At 44.0% G+C, this 23751-nt stretch overlaps 1 protein-coding gene across 3 annotated transcripts in view; it reads right to left on the bottom strand.

Moving 5' to 3' along the window:
* MBTPS2 (membrane bound transcription factor peptidase, site 2) overlaps window positions 1-21176 on the bottom strand; it is a 59398-nt gene extending 38222 nt beyond the window's left edge. For 2 of the 3 annotated variants that reach the window (XM_081947983.1, XM_081947985.1), the window contains exons 1-4: window positions 20905-21176; window positions 18774-18919; window positions 18348-18486; window positions 16451-16554 (exon numbers count right to left, since the gene is read on the bottom strand). In XM_081947983.1, the coding sequence (XP_081804109.1) occupies window positions 16451-16554; window positions 18348-18486; window positions 18774-18919; window positions 20905-20979 (464 nt within the window). In that variant the 5' untranslated portion in view covers window positions 20980-21176. The remainder of the gene's footprint in view (window positions 1-16450; window positions 16555-18347; window positions 18487-18773; window positions 18920-20904) is intronic. The other variant, XM_081947984.1, reaches the window with a different exon arrangement.
* Window positions 21177-23751: the final 2575 nt, after the last annotated feature.

Genomic DNA, 23751 nt, shown 5'->3' with positions numbered 1-23751 from the left:
AAGTTTTGTAGCTGTCTGCGAGTACTTGGAGGTTTCCAGTTTAACACAGCTTTCACTTTTCCTGGATCCATCTCCACCGCCTCATTGGAGATGCGATAACCAAGGTAAACAAGTGAGGTTTTGTGGCACTCACACTGACAACTTTGCGTATAGCTTGGCGGCTAGACGTTTTTCCAGGACCTGTCGTACCAGTTTCACGTGCTCTTCTAGGGTTTCAGAAAAGATCAAGATGTCATCAAGATAGACGAGCACTCCGCCGTACAGGTGCTCATGTAGCACCTTATTTATGTACTGCAAGAAGACTGCAGGAGCCCCTTGTAGCCCAAACGGCATAACTTTGCATTGAAAACTGCCAAGGGGGCAGTTAAAAGTGGTCTTCCATTCATCTCCCTCTCTGATTCGTATGCGGTAATATGCCTCTCTCTAGTCCAGTTTGGTGAACACCTTGCCTTTAGCCAAGTGGTTCAATGTATCTTTTATGAGGGAGAGGGGGTAGGTGTTCTTCAAGCATACGGTGTTCAACCCCCGCATACCAATAGAGACAAACACCACCATCTTTCTTCTCTTTGAAGAGCACTGCGGCCGCTACTTTCAACTTCGCTGGTTCAATAAAGCCCTGCTTCAAATTGACATTAATGTACTTCCTCAATTCTACCATCTCTTTGGGAGTCATGGAGTACATTTTTGGTTTTGGTAAGGTGTTGTGGCCCAGCAGGAGCCGTTGGAGTTGCCACCAGACTCCGACAGCGAGGTGTCCTCTGAGTCAGCTCAAGAGGAGGTGGGGGACCCTGGACAGGGTTCCGACGCTGAGCAGGGCGCAGAGAGGCTGGTTGGCCACCAGGGGGCACCTGAGGCATGGAGCAGTGGTGAAAGCCAAAGGAAGGGGGCTCCTGATGTCATGCCTTGGAGCAGTGGGGAGGAGTCACAGGACAGTGAGTCAGACATCAGCAGTGAGCTATTAGATGCTCGTTACCGACGTGCTTCCCGGCGTAAGGAGCAATTGAGCAATTACAGGAGGTAATGGCTCTCAGCTGCTGATCATTAGACTCCTCTCCAGACTATAAAGGGACTGCTTGTGGACACACCCTTTGCAGGAATCAACTGATCATTGGAGTTGGAGAAGCTCAGATCTGTGTCGTACTTTGGCAGGCTGGATTGCTGCTAAAGGGTTTATCTGGATTGCTGTCAATCTGTTCCCTGGACCTTGGCAGGCAGGAGTGCTGCTAAGGTGATTATCTGGAGCTTGGTAGCTGGATTGCTGCCAAGGGGTGTCGCTGTAGCTGGATTGCTGCCCAGAGTGCTATCTTGACCTTGGCAGGCTGGATTGCTGCCAAGGTGGAACCTGTATGTCAATAAACATCTTTGAAGAGCCTTTGTGTCGGAGTGTCTTGGTATACAAGAGGAGGGGGTCAGAACAGTAAGGTAACCCCAGGAACGAATTCTATTGCACAATTGGTGGGCCGATGAGAGGGAAGATAGTTGCAATCTTCCTCATTGAAAACTCCTGCCAGGTCCCAGTATTCCTTTGGCACCTGCTGGATCCTAGGGGTTTTTGCCTCCGCTGCAGGGTCTGGGTGGTGTGCTTTATTGGTCATCCCAGGGTGGCCCTCTGGCTGCACAGGTGGTAACGGCCCAATGCCAATAGTCAATTTCCGAACGCCGTTCTCCAACTTTATTGTAGATTTACACTTGTCCAGCCATACAAGCCCCAAGATACTTAATTCCTGAATCTTTGGGGCCACAATGAATCTGAGGAACTCATAGTGTCGGCCTACCTGTTACTTTACCAGTTCGGTCGTTAGTATGGTTGGGGTCTCCCCATTTATCGTTCCATCTACCTGCTGAAACTGAATTGGATGGGCTAGAGGTCTTGTGTGTATGTCTAGTTGCTCTACAATCGACATGCTGATTAAGCATCGGGTGCAGCCAGTGTCCACGACTGCCTCAACTTTCCCTTCCACCCCTGTTTCGGGTACTTGGAGCTTGGCTTTAATGGCGAAGCGACTGACAGGTGCACTCACTATCAGGTCATCTACACTATTCTCCTCCTCCAAGGTGGAAGGGGTTTCCCCATCAGTTGGACATTTCATCTCCTTAGGTTGGGGATCAGCTTTCTTAGGTTGACAGCAACGGTAGCATTTTATTGCCCCCCCCCCCAAGGGAAGGAACCCAGTTGCAACTCTTAACTTAGGAGCCACCTCATCATGGAGCTCCGCTATCCACCCTGCAGCTTCCCCCTCTTTCATCCCTTCTGCCATTGTCGAGATTAATTCTCTGTCAGAAGGTGGGGCAAGAGCCTGTTGGGGCATTGTAGGTGGGACTAGAATTGGCGTGGGGGGGTATCAATCCCTGGGTTTGCCCCTGCCCAGTTATCTGAAATGGTGTCATCTGCTGAGGAAGGTCAGGCCTCCATTGGTATCTCTCCTATCCATGACCTGGGAAGAAAGCCCATCCTGGTGGTGCTTGATTCACAGGCTGCAGCCTAACCACCGGTGGTTGGCTAGGGGGAGATGTGGCCCAAGCCCCTTTCTGCTGGCTGGATTGATTTCCCCATTGGTGGGGGACCCATCTGCACCCCGGGGGGAGGAGCGCTGGTGTTGGCTTCACTCCAGCTGCAGGGTAATGGGCTAATTCCCCTGTGTGGAAGGAGTTAAGATCTCTACTCCAGTGTGCTGCAGAGCCTCTGCTGGGGAAGGAGAACGTGGGGCTGAGCCAGGGCCCAACTAGGTGGCCCTGAGCTAAAGTGAAGTTTGATTTCACTCATGTTCAGCTGCGCAAGTTGGTCTGGGAGGCTCCAATCATCTGGTCGGCTAGTTGCTTTGGTTTCCTTCAGCCATGTGTCGAAGTGGCCCTCTCAACCCGCTCTGGCTCCAACAGCAAATCCCCAGCTACCATAAATCTCCAGGCTTCCTCTGGCAGAACTTGTTCCAATTGTGAGGGAGGTCTAGGCCTTGCTTCCAGCTGGCATTCCCCCTCTGCAGCCCCCCCGCCAGCTTTGGAATGTCTGCAGATGGTCTCGGCATAGAGATGTGATTTCTCATCTGCTACAGGTAGGCTGTGGGGTTGTGGTCTAGGTGGGCCCACACCTGGTTAAGGAAGAACATTAATTTATCCGGGTCTCTGTCAAATGTGGCCTTCATCAGTGGCGGGTCTACCGGCAGCAGAGGAGGAGGGGTGCCCATGGTCCAGAGAACCAGCTAAGCTCTGAATAGTAAGGCCACGGCTGATGCCCATATGCCATCTAGGAGGAGGCTAAGGTTGTCCCACTGGATTTGCTGTTTGTTACTGCCGGAAAACACTCTGCCTTCAACTTGGGATTGTTACCCCAGCTGGCTGGGATGGCAGGCTGGCCACTTGGGCTGCCCAGATTGGGCTCAGGCTCCGGCGGGTTATAAGTGGCTGAGCTGGCCAAGCTGCTGCCACGACGGACACCTGGTTTGGCACATCAGTTCCATATCTTGGATCTCCATGTGATCGAATATCTCCCTCAGCCACTCTACTGAAGAGCGGTCAGGTACTTCCATGCCCTGTGCTCATCCCACTTGGTAGTCCTCTTCGCTTTCTACCTTGGGATGAGAGTGGCCAGCAATCAAGGGGACCTCAGGGGAAACTGCACTTCGGCAGTCTTTGGCACACGCTTACATCTGGCCTCTCTCTCTGCTCAGTAGAGGTCTTTGTTGGCTAGGGCGTCCTCTAGCATCACTGGTCTCTTGGTCCTCTCCACACAGACCATCGGCCTGGCCGCCAGTAGAAGGTCCACCTGTTCTGATCTAGGCTTCCTTAAAAAGGGTGAAGCAGAGTCTTGGGCCCGGCAAAACCTTTTTATTTACACGACTATGAATTCCTTGGCAAACAGTCTTTCAGAGGAATATTTAGCAACATGAACCTTATCTCACTCGGAGAGCTGCCAGATAACTAGTTTTCAAATGCAGGGCAAGGCAACACTTGGCACAGAGTCTCTTATAGTCACAAACAGAACTTTCCACTTTTGAAACAACCGAAAGAATGAATTGTTTCCTGCAAAAGCCCACTCCCCGTTTGCTCCTCTTTTGTTTCCTATGGGAGGGGTCAAACACCTCCAAGGTGTGGCTTTACTCCCAAGTTGACCCTGCTTTCTTAGTTGTTCTTGTCTTCTGGCAGCTCTGCGCATGTGCACACTGGGAACAGGCCCCAGCTGTTCCTCTGTCTCACTCCCTCTTTGGCTCCAATGCAGAGCCCTCGTCTGAGCTTTCCTCCGCCCCCAGGACTGGCTCATGTTCCTCCCCAAACTCCTCACTGTCCAACTCTGCTGCCAGCTCCACTGGCTGCCGGCGGGCCACAACACTACCTCACTGGAGTGACTTGCCTGCTGCGTGACCAGGGCAGCACCAAGATTAGTGGTTGCTTCCCCTGTCTTCTCTATCTCCCATCTTCCCTGAGTCTTCTTCATCCCTCTGATGTTGTCAGATGGGCAGCCGGGGCTCAGAACCCCCGTGTAGCTTTATGAGAATTGGTTTAATGTCATTACCATTAACATCCATCAATACCCAGGAAGATAGTAGAAAAGATAATCAAAAAACAGATCTGCGAACATCTACTGTGTTTCCCCAAAAATAAGACCGGGTCTTATATTTTTGGGTCTGAAAATAAGCATTAGGCATTTTCAGGGATGTCTTATTTTTTCACCTACAGGAGGCACAAGCACAGGGGCCGACGGGAGAGGTAGGGCTGCTACATTCACTGGGTTGAATGACCTACTGCTTTGGTGGGCAGGAGCTCTGTGGCAGCCCTGCAGTAGGACAGACAGATGGAGGAGGGAAGGGAGATCACTCCTTCCTCCTTTGCACCCCAAAAATTGCCCAGCACCAGGTAGGAGCAAACAGATGGAATAGGAAAGAGTGATCTCCCCCTCCCATCTCTATCCTGCTGCAGGGCCACCACAGAGTTGCTGCCCGCTGAAGCTGCATGGCAGTTGAGAGCAGCACGGCCAGGAGGGTGAAGAGCCCTTGTAAGGCTAGCAGCAGCAGGCGCAGCCTGGCAGAGGGAGGGGGAGCAGGTGATCCCAACACGCAGCACAGCTTTCTGCCTTGTCATAGCAGCAGCCTGCGGAAGACCCAACCTGCACGACTGATGGAGCACAAACCATGGTCATCGCCTACTCTAGAGCCATAAGGTGAGCTGCAGAAGAGAGGGGCCCTCAGCTGCAACATTGCCTGGCCCTGCGGGCCCTGCGGGCGGGGCCAGGGCTGGTGAGAGTGCACCGGAAACATTTTCAGGTGCTGGAAAGAACAAGAGGCAGCTCCCAGCTCATGCTGGCTCAGCTGATCCATGGAGCTGCGATTAAGAGACCGAGCATCCATGAGGTAACTGGGGAGGGAAGGAGCCACCATGCCCCAGGGATCACTGCCCGTGTTTGTGAGGGGGCACACAGTTGGGCTGCCTCCTGTGCTGGACATGCCCACTCCCTTCTCTAGGACCTATTTTCAGAATAGATCTTATATTAGGCCCACCCAAAAAAAATCAGGCGAGGGCTTATTTTTGGGTAGGTTGTATTTTGGTGAAAACACAGTAGAAACAAGTAAAGTAATAACTAGAAGTCAGCATGAGTTTGTTAAAAACAGTTAATGCCAAACCAATTGTCAGGCCTGTAATTATATTCTTTTTAGGATCTTTGGCCTGCCACACTTTTTAATAATTCTCTATGCTGTTTCAATAGTGTAGTAGTTGGGAGGGGGGAATAGAAAGGAGTAGGATTGTAGAATGGATTGTTGACATTCTTTTGTAGAAGCCAAGGTCATCTTTTGTCTCCACACCCAGACACCTGGCCGGAAGAAGATGGGTGTACATGCCAGCGTGGAAGATGACGATTGGAACATGTGATGGATTTGTGGGTGTGGGGAGAGATCATGAACTTTCAACTGGTTGAACTTAGAGAATGTACTTCCAGAGTTGAAATTTCCATAGCCGTGCTAAATTGCCTGTGGAATAAATTGGACCTTAAAGGATGTTTTGCCTTGGACAATGATTTATTTCTGCATGGTATTTAGAACCCTAACATTATTTCAACTCTGTACTTTAAAAATATTTCACTAGCTCCCTCCCCCTATCAAGGGGGAAGGGCTGGTGATGGAAGATCTGGTGATGTGGGTCTCGGCATTCCCAATGTTGACCGGGACAGCGTAAATATCAGCGAAGAATTAATGAGAAGCTTTTGGTGATAAGAAGCTGAGTGCGGAACTTCAAAGGCAATGGAATGCTGTTTCCAGTTTAATTGCATCTGGAGGAATGCAGGAGGAGACGCGACAAGACGAAGGAAATCTCAGACGGACTTCTTCAGCAAAATTGTGAGTGCATGCTCCCCCTCCTTCCCCCCCAGCTTGGAAACAAGGCTTGAAAAAAAAAACACCCTAGAACAGAGGTTTGGGCTCCTTCCAGACGGCAATAAATGAAATGGCTTGTGGCCCTGCAATTAGCTGGGAGAAAGATTCCCTTTCAAAATGGGAATTTCAAAGGAGGCAGGAAGAAGGAATTTTTCCAGCATCTGTCACTTGCAAGCCACCACAAATGGGGCTGCAACCAGTAAATGAAGCAAATTGGGCAGTAAATTGGGCTTTCCTCCCAGGACTTGGATGGAAGAGATGCTACTTACCAACTCCTTTGCCATCAGCATGGGGAAATGCTCCAAGCCAGCAGAGGGCACCTACTTGGCCCATAACTCATCCAAGCCAGCAAAGGGCACCTACTTGGCCCATAACTCCTCCAAGCCAGCAGGAGGGTCCTTGGCACGTAAAACCCCTTAGCCAGCCATCATTGGTTGAGCTGCAACCTGTGAAGCAGGCAACCCCGGGATGGGTCTTAACCCCAGGTCATGGATGGGAGGGATGCCAGCAGACACCTGCCCTCCCTCAGCAGATGGCACCATGGCAGAAAGCTGGGCAGTGGCCAACCGAGGGATTGACCTCCCCACCGGTTCCAGTCTCCCCTGCAAGGCCCAAAAAGGTTCTTACCAGACCTTCCTACAGAGAAGAATTCTCCATGGAAGAAGGGATTACCAAACAGAGGCCTGCATTGTGGATGGCGGGAAAATGTGCGCCTGCAAGGCCCCAAGTGGTTCTTACCCCACCTTCCTACAGAGTAGCAATCACCAACATGGAAGAAGGGATTACCAAAGCCAGGCCTGCAACATGGGAAGCGGAACAAGGTGCATCTGCAATGCCCCAAAAGGTTCTTACTCCTCCTTCCTACAGAGAAGCAATCTCCACCATGGAAGAAGGGTTTACCAAGGGGGCAGCTGCAAGTTGGAGAGCAAGGCAGTGTGATGAAACGGTTCCTGAGTTTAGAGATGTAACTAGGTTCCATTCCTCGTGGGGGCCAATTAAATGCCACCATTGTTGTCAACTTGGCCACAGAGCGTCAGAGTGCTTGGCTCCAGCCCCAATGCCACAAACGTGTGCACCAACCACCACGGCGGTAAAGAGAGGGTCCCAGATGCCACCGCAGAAGAGTCATCTGGGCCAACAACCTCTGGAAGAGGATCCCCAACTTAAGGTGAGGAAGTGTCCTACCAAGGGGGAGGCCTCGGAAGAGGAAAAGGGCAGGCATTCTCCGGAGGAGGATCCCCAACTTAAGGTGACAAAGAGTCCAACTAAGGGGGAGGCCTCGGAGGGGGAAAAGCCTAAACGACCTCTGGAAGAGGATCCCCAACTTATGGTGACGAAGAGTCCTACCAAGGGGGAGGCCTCGGAGGAGGGAATTGCCGAAAAACAAATGTGTGTACCAGTCGCCATGGTGGTAAAGAGAGGGCCCCAGATGCCAGGACAGAAAAGTCATCTGGGCCAACAGCCTCTGGAAGAGGATCTCCAACTTAAAGTGACAAAGTGTCCTACCAAGGGGGAGGCCTCGGAAGAGGAAAAGGGCAAACAATCTCTGGAGGAGGATCCCCAACTGAAGGTGACAAAGAGTCCAACTAAGGGGGAGGCCTCGGAGGGGGAAATGCCCAACCGACCTCTGGAAGAGGACCCCCACCTTCAGGTGACGAAGAGTCCTACCAAGGGGGAGGCCTCGGAGGAGGAACAAGGCCAGCCGTGGATGATTGAATCCAAGAGCCCAGAACCTACAGCACCTGCAGCAGAGAGCCCTAAACGGCCATGGGAAGAGGTCGCAATGGACTTCATCATGGAACTCCCAGACAGCAGTGAGCATAAAGTAGTTTGGACTGTTATTGAATTGTTTTCTAAGCAGGCACACTTCATTGCTTGCTCAGGATTGCCATCCGCAAATGAATTAGCGAAAATGTTTGTGAAAGACATTTATCGCCTGCATGGAGTACCCAAGAGGATCATTTCAGACCGCGGAGTCCAGTTCACAGCCAAGTTCTGGAGAGAGGTCCTGAGATCCATTGGGTCCACACAAGAATTGAGCTCAGAGGTTCATCCCAGCATGAACGGCGCAGCAGAGGGAGCCAATGCGGTGGTGGAACAATACATCCGGTGTTTTGTGGACTATCAGCGAGACAACTGGTCGGACTTGCTACCCTTTGCCGAAGTGGCGTACAACGATGCGGTCCACAGCAGCAGAGGATTAGCGGGTTTCCAGATTACCAGTGGCATGGAAGTTGTTGCCATGCCTGAGTTGCCTAGAGAACCTCCTTCTTTCATGTCTTTGAGTGAATGGATGGACATGCTAAAGAAAGGATGGGAGAATACGAAGAAGGCTCTAGCAGTTGCGGCAGAAGCCTACCAGAAGCAAGATGATCAACGTCGCTCACTCCTAAACCCCTACCGTGTGGGGGACAATGTTTTTGTATCTACCAAATACATAAGATTAGAAATGCTTAGCAAGGAATTGGGTCCAAAATTTCTAGGTCCATTCCCAATAGTGAAGATAGTTAACTCAGTTACAGTTCAACTCAGTCTACCCAGAAGTCTAGGAGAAATTGACCCAGAATTTCATTGTAGCTTGTTGAAACCAGTAATTGGGTCTAACAGAAGAGCATCCACCCAAGCTCAATCTCCTCCTTTAGTGATAGAAGGGGAAACACAATCTGAGGTGGAAAAAATTGTAGATTTCAGGCTGAATAGGGGTTGCTTACAGTACTTAGTGCATTGGAAGGGTTACCCTTGGTCTGAAGCTAATTGGGTAAACAGTGGGAACCTGAAAGTGGAGAAGTTAGTAAAGCAATTCAATGGGAAGTTTCCCGAGAAGTCAAGGGGTTCCCCTGGGTGGAGAAGAGGTGGTTAATTTTGTTATGTTAACTTTTATGTTATTCTCTTTGCAGGAAACGTTTTTCTTTTGAGGAGAGGCCGCCTGTCAGGCCTGTAATTATATTCTTTTTAGGATCTTTGGCCTGCCACACTTTTTAATAATTCTCTATGCTGTTTCAATAGTGTAGTAGTTGGGAGGGGGGAATAGAAAGGAGTAGGATTGTAGAATGGATTGTTGACATTCTTTTGTAGAAGCCAAGGTCATCTTTTGTCTCCACACCCAGACACCTGGCCGGAAGAAGATGGGTGTACATGCCAGCGTGGAAGATGATGATTGGAACATGTGATGGATTTGTGGGTGTGGGGAGAGATCATGAACTTTCAACTGGTTGAACTTAGAGAATGTACTTCCAGAGTTGAAATTTCCATAGCCGTGCTAAATTGCCTGTGGAATAAATTGGACCTTAAAGGATGTTTTGCCTTGGACAATGATTTATTTCTGCATGGTATTTAGAACCCTAACACCAATCTTAATTCATTCTTCAACATAGTGACTAAATTAGTAGATCAGTGAAATGCTGTGGACATAATATACTTAGACTTTAGCAAGGCATTCAAAGCAGACCACAACTTACTTCTTGATAAGCTAGGAAAAAAGTGTGATAGACAGCATCACCATCAGATGGATTCATAACTGGCTGATAAACTGTATTCAATGAGTAATCCTTAACAGTATTGCAGCTATATGGAGGAAAGTAAATAATGGGGTACCACAAGGTTCAATCTTAGGCCCAATACTCTTGAATAACTTCATAAATGACTTAGGTCGGGTACTAGAAGGGGAACCAAATTTACAGATGATACTAAGGTAGCAGGAATAGCCAATTCCCTAGATAGGCTCAAGATCCAGATGGATCTTGACAGACTTGAACACTGGGTCCTATCTAACAAAATGAAATTCAATGTAGAGAAAAGTAAACTCTTACGCTTATGGAAGAAAAACCAAAAGTACACATATAGACTGGGAGAAACCAGCCTTAATAGCAATAACTGTGAGAGGGATCTTGGAGTCCTAGTGGACAACCAATTAAATATGAGCAAACAGTGTGTAGCAACAGACAAAAGTGAAGAGCAACGAAGATGATTAGGGAACTAGAGACTAAAACATATGAAAAACAATTACAGGAACTGGGCATGGCTAGTTTAGTGAAGAGATGAACTAGAGGAGACATGATAGCAATGTTCCAATATTTGAAGGGCTGTCACAGAGAGGAGGGGGTCAACCTATTTTCCAAAGCACCTGAAGACCAGGCAAGGAATAAAGAATGGAAACTGATCAAGAAGAGATTCAACCTAGAAATAAGGAGAAATTTTTTGACAATGACAACAATCAACCGATGAAACAGCTTGCCTCAGAAGTTGTCACCACTGGAAGCTTTCAAGAAAAAAACTGGACTGCCATCTGTCAAAAATGGTGTAGGGTCCGACTTCCGGTTAACATCGCGGCACCTTTCAGACACAGGAGAACTGGGCTCTTGTCCCCTGTGCTGAATTCTTCCTTTTTGTGGGCTCCAAGAGGAGCCAAAGCCAACCTGTAGGGGTAGTGAAGCAAAGAGGGGCACCCTGTGAGGTCGAGGAGAGTCACAGCTCTCCTGCCTGATGCAAGGTTCACTTTCCCTCTTAGCCGCAGCAAGAAGAGGCAGCTAAAGATGGCTGCCACACAGCTGGGACAATGATGACCATCTAAGACTGCTGGAGCGAAGCAGATGAACAGATCTGGGGGGGAGGATTTTCTTTAAATTTAACCCCAAGGAACAATTTAGTACTATTTACCCAGAACTATCCGTATAAGTGGTGTCCAAGCATTCTGAGAAACTACCAGACCAGAAGTGAGGGACATGGAAGAGAAAAATAATAAATTTTGAAAGATAAAAAAACATGGGACTCTTAAATTGGAAAGACGTGGTACTGGGAAGCATTTTAAAATGCTGGCATCATTTACTTACTAAACCTATGCTTGCATAATTGTTCCATAAATAAAAGAATGTTTGACTAATGGCAGTACTGAAACTTAAGCTGAGAGTGCTGACGAAAGGAAAAATTACAAGACTGGAAGACCTACATGAAAAATTGTGAAAATATCTATTGGGTTATTTTTTAAATACCCTAAGACTTTTGGAGAACCAAATAAGAAAATAAGGAAAGTCTTTTTCAACTAAAGGGACCCTTAAATGATATGCTAGAAGATTGAACTTGTAAAGTGGATGCAAAGAGGCTTTGGATAATTTTTGAGTTTATTTAAATGAAACTGACTGTTTATCCATGGGATATAAAGAACTGGGACTAGTGCATTCCTTGAAGGGCAACTTAAGGACTGAATAAATAGTTCTTGGACTGCTGGACAAAATTTGATTTTTTTTAAAAAAAGATGCCTTGTAAGGCAGAAATGGATGGAATTTCAAAAGAGATGGTGTTACTCTTTCAAAGCACAAAAGATACCATGGAGAAAGGATTTAAGGAGATTATGGGAAAAAATGGAAAATACCATACGAGGGATGATAAGTAAAGAACAAGACGGCCAGCAAAGGGAGGAATCAGAAGAAGAAATGAAGGAAGAAAACAAAGAGGAGACAACAATGGAAATAGCAGTGTGTCAAGGTTCCAAGTAACACCTCCAACAAAAGAAAACTCTGAGGCCTGAGTTTCCTCAAATTTCCATTTTATTAGAGATATCATATTGCCACATCTGGGGAAACCCGAATCTGAAAGCTTCCAGGTTTTTCCACCCGGTTGAAAGTTCAAGACCCTGTCCCAACACTTCACAAGTCTATCACATTGTCCAATCCTTCATTGTCATGAAGAAAGATTCCTCCCATCCACTTCTGTCCAGGTGCAGGGACAAAGTGACCTTGACTTTCTGAGAAAGAATGTGACTATGGCTATACATCACCCATACTCTGTAAAATCCCTCCTCCTACTTTCCCACAGTAGAAAGTGTGGCAGGCCTGAAATCCAAAAAGTAAAAGATGACTTCCAGGTCTGACACAGTGATTGATGAATTAAACCAGGAGGAAAATGTATTTTAAAAGTTGAAAGATATGTCTGAAAGGTAGTCAGGGACCTGGGCAGAAAATTTGGGAACTAGGCAGTGGAAGAGGGTAGAGAAATATTTAGATTGAATATCCAAAAAACAGATTCTGACAGAAATAAAGAACCGAGAGAGGAATTTGGAAGCCAGGTTAAAAAAAAGTATAGCAATTAAAGTACTGAAGCGGGCAAGAGACAATGGATAGATGATTTCTCTTTTTTGTTGTTCTAATTTGTTTTTTCTCTTCTCTCTCTTTTCTGTTTTTTTAGGTGGGTGACGATTAGAAATTAGGAGAGAAAGAAAAAGCCTTTTAATAAAGGGTGACAGGACTAAAACTAGAATAAGTAACAGAAATAAGAGAAGGGGGAATATTAGTATATACATTCTTATATAATAAAATCTAAGTATTAGCAAGAGAAACATGGAATAATTGAGTAACAATAGATTTCAGCCTAATATAAATGTGTATTATTATTATTAGAAAAACATATGTTGATTGAATGTAATAATTATGATTAACTTTATCAGTTTTACTTGTATTACAATATAGGATACCCAGGTACCACACTTTTCACACACTATTTTATATATTTGTAAAAAAATTAAAAAAATAAAAAACTTGGAGGGGAAATGGTGTAGGGTCTCCTGCTTGAGCAGGGAGTTGGACTAGGTGACCTACAAGGTCACTTCCAATTCTGTTATTCTTATAATAATAATAATATTTAATAATATTTATCTCATTAGTACCACAAGGACAGGTGCGTTCAAATAGCTGCATTTTAGCATATCTGCCTTGCAGCAATGCAGAACACAGGATTTTGGATCATGTTTAAAGAATGCTTTTCTCAGTTTAATAAAGATAAGTAAACATTTTGCTGGTTCACATACAGCCTCAGCAACCTAAATTCTATTGTACTGGGACAACCCATTTATCTCAACCCAATATTCTATACCATTCATTCTTTGGATAAGCATTTGCTTAGCCTGACTACATTAAAAATGATGCCAAAAGCCCATATAATACAAGCTTTTGCTCTACCATCAAATTCCAGTTTAAAGGGAAGTTATCAGCAAAACTTAATGATAAACTTACTGGGGAAAAAGTTTTTTCTGATAATTAATCATGAACCTCCAAGCTCACATTTGGATTCAGGGCATTCCTAGTTCCATTCCAACATGTGCATTTGTTTTCCTGCTAGGGGAAGCAGATACAACTTAAGAATTTCATTTGCATCAGCTCCAAATGCTTCTTGAAATAAATGTCAAGAATTTGGGAGAAACATCTGGCCTCAAAATGAGGATTTAATGAAGTTGAAGTTAATTGTCCACCTTTAGGGAAGGAGACTAACTTAATACTGTGTTTCCCTGAAACTAAGTCCTGGTCTTATATTTGGGTGGGAGCTCCAAAAGCAGCATTGGGGCTTATTTTTGGGAAAACACAGTACATATTGACATGCACATGTGTGTCTTTCAGTGGAGAAAGCTGACTACTCTGATCACTAGGCAGGCAGGCTGGAAGGAATGTTGGATTTCCACTCATCTCCTAGGTTCTTTACAGGGTTAAAATGTCAGCACCGATGATCCCAGGCTTCATCCTCTCCTAGTCCAGGAAAGCCCGCAAGCTGCCCCGAAGGATCCACAGTGGTCCCAGTTGCTGCAAGCGAGCAGCAAGCGCATTAAAAGCAAAAAGCGGGACTCATCCACCATCCCTTGCACTGTGGAAGGTGGTAAAATGTAGACACACCCTCCCTTCAGGAAAGAGCCGGGAGGTGTTTCAATAGCAGGTCAAGCTAGGTGTTATTTAAATCACATCCTGGCACGTTTTGGAAGGGAGAAGGGGCAGCTGCTATTGCCCGTGTTTGGGTTTGCACATCGGTGGTGAGAGACTGCAGTATTAATTAGATAGATAGATAGATAGATAGATAGATAGATAGATAGATGATAGATAGATAGATAGATAGATAGATAGATAGATAGATAGATAGATAGATAGATGATAGATAGATAGATGGATGATTGAGGTTTTTTGCCCAGGGCAACAGACTGTCTTGCTTACCCTCACCGTGCACACATGTTGTGCATGTTGTATTCAGAATCTCTGCCTGATGAGATGTGAGGCAAGGCAGGGCGGGGTGGGGCTCCACTTAGATTTAGATAAGGTTCAATGGTATTCAAGGGAGGTTGGTGGGGGCCGAGCATGCACGCTCTCTCTCTTTAAAATAAAACCTGCAGTCTCTTGCTGCCGATGCGCAAACCCCAGCACGAGCAACAGCAGCTGCACCTTCTCCCTTCCAAAACACATGTGATCTGAATAATGCCCAGCTTGACCTTCTATTGACATTCCTCCCAGCTCTTTCCCAAAGGGAGGATAGCTCTTCTCTCTGTTTCACCACCTTCCATGTCCAGCAGCCACCCCAAGCACATTTTAGGCAGCCATGAACTCAACTGGCTCTCAGTCCCTCCCAAGCCACTGACAGGGAAGAACCTTCAACCAGAGCAGCCTGGTGCAATTTAATGCTTTCAATTTACAAATAGAAAACCTGGTTACTAATACGGTGGTGGTACTTCTCGTTCTTCACTTCTTTTTTGGTCACACTTTTTTCCTTCTCCTTTTCCTTCTCATCTTTCCTCTCCTTCTCCTGCCCCTCATTCTTGGCATCTCTGTTGGCAATCTTGTTGCTGATGAGGTTGTGGGGCACTACCACCAAATGGATCAGGTAAGGCAGGTAGTGGGGAAGGGGTAATGCCATGCCATGACCCGCACATGCTCACCACCTCCTGTGCTGACCATGCCTACCCCCCTTCTCCCCAGGGCTGATGCTCTTAATTGGGGCTTATTTTGAGAGTAGGGCTTATACTTAGACTTCTAACACATCATTCTAGGGCTTATTTTCTGCTTGGGTCTTATTTTGGGGAAAATATTGTAGCAGATGATGATCTTAAGGTTAGGTATACTATGTACTCATAAAGTGTGGTCTAGTTCCTTTTGAGTGGAAAATCATCCCAAGATTCTAGATCATTTTATCTCCTTTCTGTTTTGTTTTTGGTAATTTATTTTCTTGATTTGGAAGCCCATATATTCTCATACAGATAATCAGTGCATTTGCAGAAAACGGAGGCCTAAAGCAGTGAGAGATCATGTGAGATCAGTAGCACAAAATCTTGTGCTACTGATCTCACACTACAGTATGTTAGGCCTCTGTTCTCTATGAATGGAGGCCTGCACAAAAATCCAGGGCAAAAGGCCTTGCAAACAGAGGGAAGGCCTCTTCTTTGGAAAGCCTTTTGCTCCAGATCTCATGCAGGCCACAGTTTGCAGAAAATAGAGGCCTAATAGAGGCAGTGCGAGATCAGTAGTGTGAAATCTTGCACTACTGATCTCATGTGATTTTGCACCCCAGTAGTTCAGGCTTCTGTTCTTTGCAAACCGAGGCCTGTACCAGATCTGGCTAAAGAGCATTTACAAGCTAACAAAACTTTGGGGCAATGAAATCGCCTTCCTTGAAGCCTCCATTGGCTTGCAAATGCCTTTCACACTGTTCCAATTTTGGCATGAAGATCATTTACAAGCTTGAGGGGAGGCTTCAAGCAAGGCAATTTCACTGCCCCAAAGTCTCATCATCTTGCAAATGCTCTTCTCCCCAGACTAGAAAGGTGTGAAAGGCATTCGCAAGCCAATCAGAGACCTGAAGCAAGCAATTTTGCTGACCCAAAGTCTCGTCACTTTGCAAGCACTATTCATGCCAAGACTGCAAAGAAACCATGGGAAAGAGACTGGAGAGGAGACAGATCTTCACAAGGTAAATGACCTGGTGTGGCAAGCTAGGTGGGGGGAACAATTGGGCGACCCCATGAGTTGGGGGAGGCTTTGAGTGGTCTGAAGCAGGTGGTCTGTTCCATTGCTGGGCTTCCATGGCCTTCCCCACCCCGAGATACCTCATCTGCACTTAACAACCCAATTAGTTAATGCATGGGGGAAAGCAAGGAGTGATCACTGTCAAGCTATGCAATTCACTCCTACAAATCCTCAGGTTACAAATGTAGTTGGCAGGCTCCATTATATTCATAACTTGAGGACTACCGTATATGTAAACATGAGAAATTAAAAAAATCATAGAAATTAAGGCTTCAAGCAAATGGTATTTTTCTGATTACAAAGTCAAAATGTGGATTACATTACCTAATAGCTGCCACTCCATGACCAACTTCATGTATAACACCACTGATGAGGATTGCTGTGAAGAAATAGGACAGTTGGCTGATGGGAAGGTTTACACCAGGTACCTGTTTTCAAAAACATAACAAGATACAAAGCAGCAAGAGGTGCAGTGATTAGTCTTCCTGCATTCACAGCTGCCCTAAAAACTACTACAGATTTTCCAGTGTTCTTATAAAGAACTCATTTTCATGAAAAAAAAGTTACAAAAGAGGAAAATTATAACCAGATATAATCTGGTCATATTTACATACTATCCTGGTTGAAGAACCCCTAATTGCAAATCACAAGGACTAGTGAAGAAAGGCAGTAACATACTTCATTTTATTGTCCCAAAGGTGTTTTTTCAAAACTGAACTTTTCTTTATTTTTTTCCTTGAAAATGTTTCACTTCTTAATCTGAAGAACTGATGAAGCTTCTTGGATGAGAAATGAAACATTTTCAAGGAAAAAAACAACAGTCTAGTTGCCTTTTGAAAAAGACAACCAGGACCTGAGTATCTCCATATACATTTACCTCTTTTTATGTTTTAAAACAGAAAATAAATTAGCCAAATCAGACTTTTCCAACTGTTGTGCCCTCCACAAATTTTCAACTTTAGTTCAGCCTATCTTCACATATGGCCAGCCAGAACACACAGAGGGCACCAGATTGGTACAGTCTATTTAAGATATGTTAAAGTGCTTCATCCTGGAAAGAAGCTATATGGGTGTAAGCAGTCAACGCTGACTTGATGGTATAAATCAATTTTAAAAAGTGCTATTCAAAATCCACTACATTCAATGTAACTATTTTGGATAGTTATCTACAGGTAGAATGAATTTGTACATAGATCAGGTGAATACAAAACATGTTAAAAGACATATATTTTTATTTTAATGTGCTAATATAATTTTATCTTGATATTATTTGATTGCTTATTGCAAATAAAATATTAAGAACATATTAATAAAAATACAACATAGGGAGGGGAAGGGCTTTCATCTCTCCATAAATATTATCTGATTGTGTTTTTACATGCCATACTTAATTGAACATGCAATTCAGCTCTCATTTATAAATAGAAACCTAACTGCATTTAATATTATATTCATTGCCAAGTCTGGACTACAGTTATATAGTGAGAGCCAATTTGATCTCAGCTGAAAAACTGAAACTTTAAGCAGGCTTTCATTCAGTTTACTCATTTTTATAAGATGACAATGGTAATACATTAAAACAGAAAAAAATAAAAATGTTTTAATGAAATGTAATTATATTTAACATCAAAGTAGTAAAAAACACAGTAAACCAAAATAAAACTATATAAAAAGATGACAATTTGCATATTAAAAGCCCTTTGGAAAAGCTCTATTTTTAACATTATCAGGAACACCAATATGATGAGAGGAAGTAAATCTGTTGTGGTGAATGCCACAACAGAAAAACACTTCTTGTTTTTGGCTAACATGGGGAATAAGTGATAACTTTCCCCAGGAAAAAAGCAGAGTAATGAGTCAATTCTATTTAGAAAAGGCAGTCCTGTAAGTATCTAGGCAACAAACCTTACAAGTTTTTACAGGTCAAATCCAGCACTTTGAGCTGTAACTAAAAGTTGTATCCCTGCAATAAATGTACAGCATCCAGGTGTTGTGTTTTCCCCTTTTCCTGAACATTTTTTTTCTGCCTACATGTATCATAGCTACTTTAGGTTACTTTTGGGTTACTTCTGGGAAAGTAGCCCCAGAAATCTTCCAATATAAAAATAAATATTAAGACACATCAGCATAGCAAAAGTCTGAATGATTTCTTGTAAGATACTGATTTTATGTTTTCTTTCACTAACTAGTTCTATATTATAAATATAGAAATAAAACTCACCACAACCTGCAGCATTTGATCACTTTGACTTGCAGGGTTTTCAGTTAACATCAGTGACAGAGTCTGTGTCAATGTCTTCCCAAGCAGAACCACGGAACCAAACATAGCTGCTATGCCAAAAACCATCCCTATGTTAAACCTGAAGCAAGCATGTAAATATTGTTATAAATTAGTATCATCTCCAACTTGGTAAGCACACATGGCAAATTCAAATACTTAACAGCTCCCAATTTCCTATACCAGAAGCATGCATTCATTGTACAAAAAAGAATACTTAACACCAAAACAAAAGGGCATCCTATTTAGCTGTCATATAAACAATCAATTTCAGAACAGTGAATATTAAGACACTTCCTATTTTGATAGGAAGGAAAAATTTCCAGTAATTGTCTCATAGATGCCTAAATGGTATTTCTCAAACCATACCAGACATAAAGAAATCTTGGCTTCCATCTTCCCCAGGTGTAGAAAAGGCGGTTTAAAAAAGTTGTCTGCCATCGCACATGGAATGGAGAGACTGACAGCCCATAGGATACAAGCCATTCCTCATAAGGCTCTTTCAGAGAAGATGACTGTAAGATAAGGTAAATACAGTAAAACTAAAAAGGAACTCAAGAACTTTGCATATTAGAAGTATGATTGCATAAATATCTCATGTTTTCTTTTACTTTTAGAAAATGAGTCCGTAATTAATGAGGGCTAGCAAGCCAACATCTGGTATGTTGAGAATATGATGGACATTCCAGCAAAATGGCTATTAAGAGCAAGTGGTTCATTCACAAAATAGCTTCCCTATCTATATATACAAGACACCAATATAGCAGAACATTATTTGCCTCTTTCTCTTGTTCCTCCACTCCTGCTTGTTTATCCTGTTCCTGAAAGGTACATATTCTTCTCAAATAAGTACTGAGCCAAGTCATCCACCATTTTTATTTCCTTAAAAAATATATGGATCCATATGGAGTTTACAGACATGAAATGAAGATGATGCTGAAAGCTGGTTTTCTCTCTTATGTTTCAGTATAAAATGTCAGGAAAGGCAAGAACTTGCCAAGTATCAACAGAACTGCTGTATGCATAATGGTAATCAAGATTCCACACTGGAGAGGCAGAATTTGGACTTATGTCTTATTCAACCGGTTATAGTTTTGACTATTTTCAGCTATTCTTTGGATTGGATATAAAGCAGGGGCAGCTGGGGAATTCTGGGAATTGAAGTCCACAAGTTTTAAAGTTGCCAAGGTTGGATACCTTAATGTAAAGCATCAACAGTGCATTATTTATCAAAAAATATTTCTGGAATGCATATCAAACCTCTAGAAAAGACTTGCTATTTTGAAAGAAATTACAGCAGTAGATTCCTGTAATAGCAATGAAAACAATGAACCCAACATGCTTACTGAGATGAATATCTGAAGTAAAACTGCAAGTTCTTAACTTCATTTTAAAACAAAATCAAAGATGATTAAATGAGAAGAACCAGGATTCTGACAACAGAAGTTGAAGAGATGCACTTCCAAACTGAAAGCATGTGCCTAATTCATTCTGAATGCAGACTTATGACCACAATTGAGCCCATGGTTTCCATTCTTAAATAAGGCAGTTAAGTGGATTTTACTACTTTTTCTGCCACAGTTAAGTAAATCACTGCAGTTGTTAGATGAATCATGTAGTCATTAAATGGATTAGGCTTCCCCATTGACTTTGTCAGACGCCAGATCTCTGGGAAGGTTACAGTGATCACGTAACAAAGTATAGGTAGTCCTCGACTTGCAACAGTTTGTTTAGTGCCCATTCGAAATTACAATGGCACTGCAAAAAGTGACTTGTGACCATTTTTCACACTTTCAACCTTTGCATCATCCCCAAGATCATGTGATCAAACTTCAAATGCTTGAAAACTGACTCATTTATAACAAGGGCATTACCCCAGGGTTATATGTTCACCTTTGGAACCTTCTGACAAGCAAGGTCAATGGGGAATCTATATTCATTTAACAACCATGTTATGAACCTAATTACTGCACTGATTCACTTAACAATGGTGGCAAGAAACGTCATAAAACAGGGCAAAATTCACGTAGCAAATGTCTCACTTAGCAACAGAAAGTGTGGGCTCAATTGTGATCATAAGTCCAGGACTACCTGTACAAAAAGTGGCTCCCACACTCAGAAAGCCGCATACAGAACCTTTTCCCCATTTTACACAACTCTCTCTCAGGATGCAAGGCCTGACCTGTTAGCGGTTTTCGAAGGAAAATTACGTTTCATTTATTCAATAGTTGCTCACACCCTGCACCTCTTTAAATAAAACTTAAGATGTTAGAGGTGCAGGGTGTGAGCAACTATTGAATAAATGAAACGTGTAATTTTCCCTCAAAAACCGCTAACAGGTCAGGCTTGCAGGCGAGGCAAGGTGGGCAAAGCCCGAGAGAGAGTTGTGTAGAATGGGGATTTCGTGGCCGCTCCTCTTCCTACTCTGAAGACTTGAGGAACGTATCACCCACAGATTTCCCATACAAGGGCCTAAGAAAGGGAAACGCTCCCGTCTTACCTTCAGTACCGTGTCGGTTATGTATATGGCGCACCAACCCCCGAGCACGCAGACCACCACGGGCAGTGGAATCATAGTGACGGCAGCAAAGCAAAACAAAAGTGACCACGGGGACCAAGCCGGCGATTCAGAGTTTTCGGCCCGGAACAAAATGTCCCTCGGAACTACGGTGAGGCAACCACATTTCCTGAGAAGGAGACTTCCGGAAAAAGCACCGGGAGAAACCTAGTGTGTTGAGCGTTTGGTTCTTGGCATTAACTTCAGGTTGTACTTTGCAGTTGATAGACGGCTTCCTTTTAATAGAAATACTGGGGGATTAACAGATTGCTTTAAGAACAGCGGAAGTCTTTGTTGTTTTTACGTTTTGTTCAGATCATAATTCTCTATTTAAAAAGTCCGAACACACATCTTTTCTCCCTACTTGCATGTCTGGTTTTCATTTTTCGAGAAAGCTTTTTAATACTCACTAAGATTTCACTAAGTGTCTGTGGAGATTCTCAGTCAACCAGGTCACGGTTGTGCCCAAGGTGGTTTTTCAAAAGGCAACTGGACTTTCTTGGGTTTTTTCCTTGAAGACGTTTCGCTTCTCATCAAGAAGCTTCTTCAGTGGATGTCCAGTTACCTTTTGAAAGGCACCTTTGCGTTTCACTAACGGGTTCGGAAGAAAAATCTCACCTGCGTAATTTCTCACTGTATTTAATATCATGAAAATGTAGAAGGAAGACAGGCAGCTAGAAGGCTTGAATCCCCCTCCTCGGGACAGCGTATAGGTAAGGTCTAAAGGGAAAACTGTAAGTTTATTATACTGGAAACAAAGACACTCGTGGCACACGGAAAGCAAATTTATTAGCGTAGAGTACTAGAGTATGGAACTATGGACCTTTAAAGACTTGTGGACTTCAACTCCCAGAATTCCTATGATTCAACTCAATTTCCGAGGTTCCAGCGGAAACCCGAAATCCGACCCCCGGAATATTTGCGTGCACGCTTGTTACGATTTTAGGAACGCTTGTTCTGCAAAATTTCTTCGAGCCATTACGATGCTTAGCAAGGTTCTTGGGACGATCAACTGAAAACCAGTTGACGCTATTGGCCTTTTATGTTATACTTCGGAGTCCACAGTGTTCTTTCCTTATTCTACACACTCCACAGCTGCCATAGCTTATTTAAAAATATATGTACAGTACTGGTCTGGTCCTTATAGACTAAACATTTATCATGTTTACTTGTGAAATGTATGCCTAGCGTCAATTTAAGGCGGGGGAAGTTTGGGATTTCAAATTCAATCTTTTTTGATTTCCTGGATCCGTGAACTGCAAAAGGGCACCTATATAAGAGCATTCGTTCTGTGGTAAGAATGAACCCCATCCCAGTCCTTTTCACTATGACCCAAAATCGCTAGAATAAAAGTCAAAGCAAGAAAAAGAAATACAGAAACTGCTAAAAGTAAAAGAACACCATCTCCATTTTAGTCGTTGAGAAACAATGATTCAAGCATGCCGATCCATTAAGAAAGGCATGCTAGAGGCAATAGACGGATCAAAGATAACAGGATAAAATCAATTGCACACGCCTGACAGGATTAGTACCAAGGGAAGCTGATAATTAAGACCCATTGTGAGCCTTTGTGAAACAAAACCAATCAAATAATAAAAGCACCCAAAGCAAACCTCAAAATTACAAAATATTGTAAACTCTATAAAAATCCTTGCACTCACCAAGTTATTTTGTCAGCCACCTCAGAAACATGTTTCTGTCACTAAAGTTTCTGGCAACTAAATAAACAGAGACCTTCTTTCCTTGCAACCAGTCTCCATTTTATTTCCAGCATCTTTTCCCTGGACTGGAACCAGACCAGATTTTTCTTCCAACAATTCCTATGCTCTGCCCTAGAATAACTTCAGGAGGAAAAGGGCTACACTGGGACTACCGTATATATTTACATGTGAAATTGGAGGCAGTTTGGCCTTGATTCCCTACAACCATGTCGATCCCATAAACCAGAGATGGGACTATGGGCAAATGAACTTTTGTTTCAGTTTACCATAGCCATAACAGAAACAAACCTTGATATTAAAGTAACTTTTCATCTATTTGCAAAGCTTCATCTTGGTGGAAAGATTAGAGTTTTTGATTCTTTTGGAATCCATTCACATTATATTGTCATGTCAGTTAAAGTTTTATTATCTCCATATATCACTGACTGATTCCGTCAGTAAAAAAAACACTGATTCTATTAGTGTAGGAAGTTACCACCCAGCCCTCTCCCAGAAAAATGAAATATCCTAGGAAATATTGAAAAGGCAGAATATTATATTTCCCTGGATGTGAAAAGGAAGAAACATGTTTTAAATTGAGAATAGCTCCCTGTAGCTTCCTGCCTCCACCCACTTTGTCAATGGGCCATTGAGAAGGCCAAGCCAGTCCCTTTACATAATAAAGAGGTTCTCCCCATCAGCCCCAGGGGATGGGAATGAAGGCATGATAATATAAGCCCAACTCCCCACATGGCATCTGAAATCAACCAAACCTGGATTCAAAACTCAGCCTAGAGCAGTGATGGCGAACCTATGGCACGCGTGCCACAGGTGGCACGGGGAGCCATTTGTCAGGGCACGCGAGGCGCTGGCCAGCTGAGTTCATCCTTTTTTAAAGCCATTTTTCGCCCTCTCCAGGCTCCAGAGGCTTTATCGGAGCCTGGGGAGGGCGAAAAAAGCATGTAAAAATGGGGGGAGCGCCTGTAGTGCGTGCATGTGCACTGGGGGGGTCGCGCATTGCATAATGGGTGCGGCACACCCGCACACGACCACCCTGCGCTTCCCCACTTATGGCACGTGAGCCAAAAAA

This window comes from Natrix helvetica (genome assembly GCF_964273705.1).
Source record: "Natrix helvetica genome assembly, chromosome: 3".
NCBI lineage: Eukaryota > Metazoa > Chordata > Lepidosauria > Squamata > Natricidae > Natrix > Natrix helvetica.
This window is presented reverse-complemented; position numbering and strand designations above follow the sequence as displayed.